This window comes from Antennarius striatus, chromosome 2 (genome assembly GCF_040054535.1).
Source record: "Antennarius striatus isolate MH-2024 chromosome 2, ASM4005453v1, whole genome shotgun sequence".
NCBI classification, from domain to species: domain Eukaryota; kingdom Metazoa; phylum Chordata; class Actinopteri; order Lophiiformes; family Antennariidae; genus Antennarius; species Antennarius striatus.
In genome coordinates this window covers 4,294,228-4,303,307 of record NC_090777.1, presented here as the reverse complement: position 1 = coordinate 4,303,307, position 9,080 = coordinate 4,294,228, and the positions used below count along the sequence as shown (strand labels likewise).

The 9,080-nt window shown below is 44.4% G+C and overlaps 1 protein-coding gene across 1 annotated transcript; it reads left to right on the top strand.

Annotated features, from left to right (window-relative positions):
• Positions 1-8,204: 8,204 nt before the first annotated feature.
• On the top strand, positions 8,205-8,558 carry LOC137613874 (histone H4). Its single transcript, XM_068343332.1, has one exon. It carries the CDS (start codon positions 8,208-8,210, stop codon positions 8,517-8,519), a length of 312 nt encoding a protein of 103 aa, XP_068199433.1. The 5' UTR covers positions 8,205-8,207; the 3' UTR covers positions 8,520-8,558.
• Positions 8,559-9,080: the final 522 nt, after the last annotated feature.

Genomic DNA, 9,080 nt, shown 5'->3' with positions numbered 1-9,080 from the left:
CAGCATGTAAATAATGTAACTTATACAACGTCTTTTGGCTGTGCCATTACTCTCTCATTGTTATTTGTATTTATTGTATCTCTCGCGAGCAGATGTCACCTGAATTTCCCTTTGGATCATTAAAGTATCTATCTATCTATCTATCTATCTATCTATCTATCTATCTATCTATCTATCTATCTATCTATCTATCTATCTATCTATCTATCTATCTATCTATCTGTTCTTATTTTTTTATTTAAAAAAATGGAACACTCAAAGTGACAATCTGTCCTCAACACCTTCATCTTACCTTAGAGTTGGATGCTGAAAGAGTAGTTGAGAATTAATCTGACTCCTGCCTCAACCAGCATACAGGATCCACCCCATCAAACGGAGGCTGAAATTTGTAGCATTCTACACACACACACACACACACACACACACACACACACACACACACACACACACACACACACACACACACACACACACACACACACACACACACATATATATATATTACTGTATATATACCCTTCTCGTCTATTACTTCAAGACGCACTGTCATCCTCAATTAACTGTTCTTCAGACGACGTATGGAGTCCTGCTGAGCACTTATGTTGTGAAGCCCTGAGTGGGTTTGAGATTGAGCAAAACAACCAATTGAATGAAGCATGGAGTCTGAATGACAATTTGTATTTAGACGCTGCACTGACAGCAGAGTTTTCTTCAGGAGGGAGGTGGTGAAGCTGTAGGGGGAGAAAATAGTAGGGGAAACACTGAGATGCATGAACAAAGAGAAACTAACAACAATCCTTCAACATCTGAAGATGTCAGCAGCATCAAACTCACAAACGGTACATCTGCGGGTGAAACTTGTCTAGCGACCGATAACGTAGAGGCAGAGGGGGCTTCGACATTCGCATCTTCACAGGTTACATATCGGAAGAAATTTTCCTTCTCCGTCTACGATCCCTAATTTTCATGACTTTTACACGAATGTGACCGGAGGCCTCCAGGACAGGATTTCACAAGTTGTACAGAGACATGGAGCGCGCCCACATGATCTCATCCAAGTTAATCTTCAGGACGATGTGACAATGAGTGTGTGCTATGGAGTCGGTGAGCTCTCAGAATTCCACAATCTTTTAGATAATTTAGTGCAGAGCAACATGTCGGTTCGGTGTTACATGACGGCTCCTTAGAACTAATTCATTTATGAGGGCTCCACGAAGTAGTGATAAGAAGAGGAGAGTCGACACGTGTTTCGCGGCTGAAAAAAAAAGAGGCTAAGCATGTGGCGACCCCTGAAGGGGGAAGAAGAACAACATTGATCAGACGTGTTTTGCTGTAAATTTAGCCTGGTTGAATAATCCTGAGTTAACTTATGCAGAAGTCTTGAGCGCGGGGCGTGACATTCACATCAGAGCCGGTCTGACTCTTCATAGTGATGTCACATTCAGCAATGTCGATCAATTTGAGCAGCTGTTAGATTGTAGAATCGTTATATTTCACCAAGCAACTGATAAAGAGAATAACCGCAGAAAAAACTTTTACTTTTACATTTCAAACAGGAACACCCTCACGTTACTATATGCTCTTGCACAGTAATCACTATTTTGGGATAAGTAATATTAAAGGGTTTCTAGAACTGAAATATTTTTGTGAACAGTTACATCGGTTATGAGAACCCGTACAGACATTCCTGCGTCAGAAGCTGTAACGTGTGCGCCACAAATTGTAAAGATACTCCAGTTCAAAGAACCTACTGCTCCACTTGTAATAGGTTCTGCACAAATATCCAGTGTTTCGACAGTCATCTTGAACCACGTTGGCATCCGAAACTTGAAAAAGCAGTCCCCAATTGTGAAATTTATAAAAGATGTCCAAGATGTAAAACTGTCGACTACATTTCTATTAAAAACCCACGCGCCCATAGATGCGTCGTTAGGCCGTGTCCAATCTGTAAGCACCCTCTCCCACTCAGGGACTTTCCTAAAGCATTAGGATGTAAAACAGAGCTTTAAAAAAGGTTCTTTCCACGCAAATTCACCGATTATTCAAGAAATGGGTATAAAGGGAGATATCCGCTGCCTGAGATGTATGGCGCGTATGAAATTAATCCTAAACAGAGAGAGAGTTTCTTTCAATGGTACAAGAGTGTGAAAGATCAAGACTTCGAAGGTGGGACAAATTCTTAAAAACTATATCCCAGTTAAATGTACCCTTAACCATGATTGAAAATACGAATGCGCTTGAGCAATTGCGTCTTCGACCGTCTGAAGCCTTGAGTGAGTCGGATCCTCAAATACATAGGAGTAAAAGAAAGCGCGGGAAAAAAAATCAACGTCAACATCTCTTTGAGATATGGATTATAGCACCCCTGCTGTTGTGACTTTATTTGAAGGATTTGATTTGCTACATAAATATTCATAAGTTAATAATTCATGTCAGACAGTTAATCTGATATATGTTAGGTATGTAGTTAAAAGAATATGTATTTTATTTCATAGTATTTTTATTAGGAAAAGGGGAATAAGTTAGGAGCTAAAAATTGAAATTGATTACTTGTTTATGGCGGTCTGATTTCAGTGATGCACCAGGTGCAGAGAAAAAACACAGTAGACGAATCGTTGTTGTTAGCAGGCAAGCTAAGAAGCCTCAGTTGTTTTGGGAAATGTACAACCCTTTTTTGATTCAGTAAAAGAAAGCCGCCTCAGTACAAGGACAGAGTCTCGTCTCGTCATTCGTGGTGTTTAATTCACTACATTTTTTGGTGCCGAAACCCGGGAGTAGGATAAGCTACAAGACATGGCAGACGACGACGCTGAAACACGACCGGACTTCGGAGAACGTGTTGAAAAGTTTAAACAGAAACGTCGAACAATACGGAGTTCAACTACGAGGCTGTTGAATCAGATGGACGCTGAATTACTAAAGGACGATTCAGATATGGATCGTGTACGGGAGATGCTGGCTGTGTTGTCAGCAAAGGAGGACAGCTTGAGCCTGCTTGATCGGGAAATTGAGGAGTTCACTTTTTTGGACAACGTGGAGGCAGAAACAGAACTCGCAGAGGAATATAAGGACCGTATCATCGGGATGAAATCACGAGCTCACCGGATGCTAAGGGCTCATGAATCTGTGAGTAACGCAAACCTCCCGTCTGCTCGTCTAAGTGATGCAAGTGCAAACTCGGCCGGATCTCATCGCAGCAATCCCTCAGTAAAGTTGCCAAAGCTGATGATTGAGAAGTTTAATGGAGATGTAAGTTTGTGGCAGGAATTTTTGAGCCAATATGAAACTGCTATTCACAGCAATTATGCACTTTGTAAGAGAGAAAAGTTTACCTCCCTGAAAATGTACCTAACAGGACCAGCTGCAAAGGCAGTAGCAGGACTTACACTTTCAGATGATAACTATGATGCTGCAGTTAATATACTCCAAAACAGATTTGGAAGGAAGGATCTCATTGTAAACGCACACATGACAAAGCTACTGAATCTCAGTCCTGTGAAAAAATCCTCTGACGTCAGTGCATTGAGACAGCTATACGATGAATGTGAAATTCAAACCAGGAGTTTGGAGTCACTCGGAGTAGTATCAGATACTTATGGAAGCATGCTATGCCCAATACTACTGCAAATGATGCCGGAGGACATGGCTCTTGAATATAGCCGTCAAAAGGGAGAAAATGATGAATGGAGTGTACCTGATGTTCCAAGGTTCCTGCAGAAGGAGGTTCAGAGCCGAGAGAGAACCTTGCAAATGATGAGATCATACAATCAAAAGGAGAGCCAGCCCACATACAAGCCATGGAATAAATCACACTTCTCAAGCGACATGAAACACAGGAAACCGAGCATGGCATCTGCAGCTGCGCTACATACCGCCACCCAAAAGACGCAAAACTGCCTGTTCTGTGGAAGCACTGAGCACAGATCAGAAAAATGTCCAGACCATGATGTTGCTGCCCGCAAAGACAAACTGAAACGGCTAGGCAGATGCTTTATCTGTTTGGGACCTAAACACATCGCAAGGTTCTGTAGATTATAGGGCATGTTATGTGCTACGTGTGGAGGCAGACATCATGTAGCCATCTGTGAAGGGAACAAAGTGCGCACACCTGCAACTCCAGAAAACACAGACGCGGTCATTTCTTCAGTCATTCCCCAAGTTGAACAGACCAAAACTGGTTTTGAGAACACTGTATTATTACAAACTGCCAAGGCATGGGTGATAGGGCCCACTGTTCGAAAGATTGTTCGTTGCTTGCTGGATGGAGGAAGTTAAAGAAGCTTTGTGCACGAGAACGTAGTGAAAGCATTAAAGCTACCCATCATCAGGCAGGGGACCTTCAACCTACATACCTTCGGCTCCTCCGCTCCGACTACAGTGAAGCGCAACATTGTGAAACTCAATTTGGAGAATGTCTGGGATAAGCGACAGAGTATTGAGATAGAGGCTGTAGTAACACCCCAAGTTTGCACGGCTGTCTTGAAGGTTCCTGGTGAGCACATACAAACTGAGATGAAGAGGAGGGGTCTACTACTCGCTGATTTTCCTGGAGATGAAAAACCTGAACTTTCGCTTCTAATTGGCTCTGATTACTATTGGAAGATAGTAACTGGACATGTAGAGAGACTGACAGAGAGCTTGATGGCGCTAGAAACCACATTTGGATGGGCAGTGCAGGGCCCATTAGCATTGTCCAGCATGACAGAGACGACATGCATGCAGATCCAGCTAAGTGAGGCTGCGCAGATTGATAAGCAGCTACATGCATTCTGGGAGCTGGAATCACTAGGCATCGTAAATGAAAAGACAGAGAGCCCAGAGGAAACGGAAGCTCTGCAGAGGTTTGAAGAAACTTCCATCTACAAAGATGGGCGTTATCAGGTGGAGCTGCCATGGCGACAAGATCATCTTCCGCTCCAGAACAACTACCGCATTGCTAAGAAAAGACTGGAAAGTTTGAAGGTGAAACTCAGGAAAGATGTGACCTTTTTCAGCAGATACAATGATGTGGTGGAGGACTACATAAGACAGGGAATAGCTGAGGATGTGCCGAGCGATCATACACCAGTACCTGGCAGTGAGACTTACTACCTACCTCATTATGCTGTATTGAGAGAGGATAAGGTAACAACAAAACTGCGAGTCGTATTTGATGCTTCGTCCCATGAAGATGGAAGTCCATCTTTAAATGACTGTCTATTAACAGGTCCCAACCTGAATCCGGATTTGATGAGCGTCTTGATTAAATTCAGGCTGCATGAAATTGCATACATGGCAGATATCAAAAAGGCATTTCTGCAGATATCACTGTCAGAACAAGACCGAGATGCAGTAAGGTTTCTGTGGATAACAGGCCCACCATCTGAGGAGAAGGATGAAAAACTGCGCGTGTTGAGGATGACAAGAGTGGTTTTTGGAGCTTCTTCAAGTCCATTCTTACTTGCAGCCACCATAAGGAAACACCTGAAGCGACATGAGTCCGAATACCCACAGGTGGTGGAGAATCTCAAAACCTCACTTTATGTGGATGACTTTATTGCAAGTTCAAGGGAGGTGTTAGAGGCACACTCAGTGACAATTAAAGCGAAGGAAATCATGGCTGCTGCAGGTATGGACCTTTGTAAATGGATGACCAACTCCCCTGAGTTGAAGGAAAAATGGCAGGAGAGCCACATGGACTGTGCTATACAACCAGAGACGCACGGGTCATTTCTGAAGGTTCTGGGCTTAGTGTGGAAGCCAGCGACCTGCGAATTTGTGTTCGACCTCAGGAAATTGCTCTTGACCTTAAGTGAGAGGCAGAACACAAAGAGGAGTGTCTTGCAATCATCTGCTCGCATCTTTGATCCTTTAGGATTTTTGACCCCTTTCACAATCAGGATAAAGTGCATGTTCCAGGAAATGTGGGAGAGGGGGCTCAGATGGGATGAGGAACTGCCACCTGATCTAGCAAGAAAATGGCGGCAGTGGTGTTCACAACTCCCTGAACTACACCAACTGTCAATCCCAAGGTGGTACAGAACAGATATGCAGTCACAAAACAGTCACAAGTTAAAGCTACATGTGTTCTGTGATGCGAGCGAAAAGGCTTACAGTGCAGTTGCTTGTATCCAAGGAGAATCAAGGGATGGAGAAATGACTGTTAGTCTAGTTGCATCCAAGTCCAGAGTCGCCCCACTCAAGAGGATGACACTCCCTCGTCTGGAGTTAATGGGAGCTGTAATAGGAGCCAGACTAGGGGGCACTCTCATGAAGTTACTGCAAATGGACAGAACGCAACTCAGACTATGGACAGACTCAATGATAGTGTTACATTGGATATGTAGTTCCGCACAGAAGTGGAAACAGTTCGTCGCAAACCGAGTGACAGAAATACAATCACTGTCTGACCCAAAATCATGGTCACATTGTCAAGGAAAAATAAATCCAGCTGACCTTCCAACCAGAGGTCTGTCTGTGCAAGATCTAAAACAGAGCACACTGTGGTGGAACGGACCTAGTGCTTTATTGTCATGTGATCAGTTGGGAGGGGCCAAGGACTTTGTTCAGGATGAGGAGGTGAACGAGGAACTCAGAAACAAATACCAAGTGACTGTACAGCTAGTGAGTCAGGAGAAAAAGGAGCAGTTAACACCAGTGTTGTGCCTGGAAAGATACAGTAGCTTGAGAAAGGTGTTCAGAGTGACAGCCTGGATAAAGAGGTTCTTAACCAACCTGCTTGCGACCACAAAAATGCATGGTGAGCTGACTGCAGAGGAGTCAGAGTTTCAGCTCGGAGATCAATCTCTTAAAAGCAGGAAAAGCCCTCAATACTGACTCCAAAATAAAGGAGCAAAACCATTTCTGGATGAGGATGAGCTGCTAAGTGTTGGGGGGAGGCTCCAGTTTTCAGACTTAACATACAGAGAAAAGCACCCATGGATTTTGCCTAACGATCACAGATACACAGAAATGTTGGCACAGTATCAACATGAGAAAGTGATGCATGCGGGTGTAAGAGACACGTTGGTTCAGATCAGAGAAAGATATTGGATTTTGAGGGCAAGGCAGATAGTTAAGAAGGTTGTGTCACGATGTACTCTTTGTAAGAGATTCAAGGTAAAGGCTGGACAACAGACTACTGCACCACTGCCCAAGGACCGAATAACAGAGTCACCACCATTCGAAGTCACAGGAGTGGACTTTGCAGGGCCGCTCTATGTGAAGGCACAAGGTTCCATAAAGAAATCGTACATCGCATTATTCACATGTGCAGTGACGAGAGCAATCCACTTAGAGCTAGTTTCTGATCAATCTACAGAAAACTTCTTGTTGGCCTTGAAAAGATTCACCTCAAGGAGAGGATTATGCAAGGTGATCTACTCTGACAACGCAAGAACATTCAAAAGAGCTGACAAGGACTTAAAGGAATTATGGGAAAGCATCAAGAATCCACAGTTGTTAGAGTTTTTCTCAGAAAGGGGCATCACCTGGCGTTTCATAGCTGAGAGAGCGGCATGGTGGGGAGGATTTTGGGAGAGACTTGTGCAGTCTGTTAAAGTTATCCTAAGAAAGGTACTTGGGAGAGCTAATCTCAATTTTGAAGAAATGTGCACCATTCTGACGGAAGCTGAAGCAGTGATAAACTCAAGGCCAATAACCTATGTGCACAATGAGGTAAATGAACCACAGCCGCTGACACCTGCTCACTTCCTAGTGGGCCAGAGACTCACTAGCCTTCCTACAAAATCATTTCCGGCGGATCCACACCATCCATCAGTGAACAAGGAGGAGATGACTCGGAGATGGAAGTACAGACAAAGACTCACGACCAGCTTCTGGAACAGCTGGCGAAAGGAATACCTGTTGGATTTAAAATCAGCTCATCGCTGCGAGACGCCACAGCCTTCCCAGCTGAATGTGGGGGATGTTATTCTCATCGGGGAGGATAACACACCAAGGCAGTCCTGGAAACTCGGAAGAGTTGAGGAACTGTTTCCAGGTCGTGATGGACTTGTGCACTCATGTGCAGTTCGCACTACTTCAGGGACTGTTTTACGGAGACCAGTTCAGTTGTTGCTCTATTTTCTCCACCCTATTGACGACCTTGTGGTTCCGGTCAGGAGAGAAGGAGCCCCGCCTCTGTCCTCTATCACGTCCGCAGAGGAGACATATTACTCTGTGAGAACCAACAGCTCCTCATTCAGTCCAGAACTTGAGATCTGAAGATGAGTGGAAGAGGAAAGGGAGGAAAAGGACTCGGGAAAGGAGGCGCCAAGCGTCACCGGAAAGTTCTCCGTGATAACATCCAGGGAATCACCAAGCCCGCTATCCGCCGCCTGGCTCGCCGTGGTGGAGTGAAGCGGATCTCCGGTCTGATCTACGAGGAGACCCGCGGTGTGTTGAAGGTGTTCCTGGAGAACGTGATCCGTGATGCCGTCACGTACACCGAGCACGCCAAGAGAAAGACCGTCACCGCCATGGATGTGGTGTATGCTCTGAAGAGGCAGGGACGCACCCTGTACGGCTTCGGGGGCTAGACCGCTAGTGACGTCATCAACCAAAGGTCCTTTTCAGGACCAGCACTGTTCAAAAAGAGTCCAGTTCTGTCTATAAATTATTAGTACAAAACGTTATGTGTGCATTCAACTGTCAAAATTAGGAACACATGGTTACACTAAGACCCTGATCAGACTAGTTGCCCATGTCCAAACTAGCGGGAACTTGTCCAGCTAGACCTGGACTAGTTTGACTAGTCCAGATCTGGCGAGACCCCCCCCAGGTGAAACCGATCCACGCTGTTTCCTTTATCATCTGTCCAATAAATGGCTACAGAGTAATGGATAGAACATTCCTGGTACTGCTCAGGGACTATGCCAAATGTAGAGACAGGCCAACCGGTCTTAGTTTGGAACCTCTGTTTTAGTTTCTGATCATAAGTTACTAGTGTTTTATTCTGTATTCAGAAGAGTTTTCCAATGTTTTTAAGTATACAATATCTAAAACTAAGACACCAAAAACATTTTTATCAATGCCTTCATAATTTGAAGCTTTCTGTGTGTTTCTCCCCCAACCTCAACACAATGACATACGGTGTTAAA

Coding starts and splice junctions, on each gene's coding strand:
- LOC137613874 (XM_068343332.1), top strand. CDS start 8,208: ATGAGTGGAAGAGGAAAGGGAGGAAAAGGACTCGGGAAAGGAGGCGCC.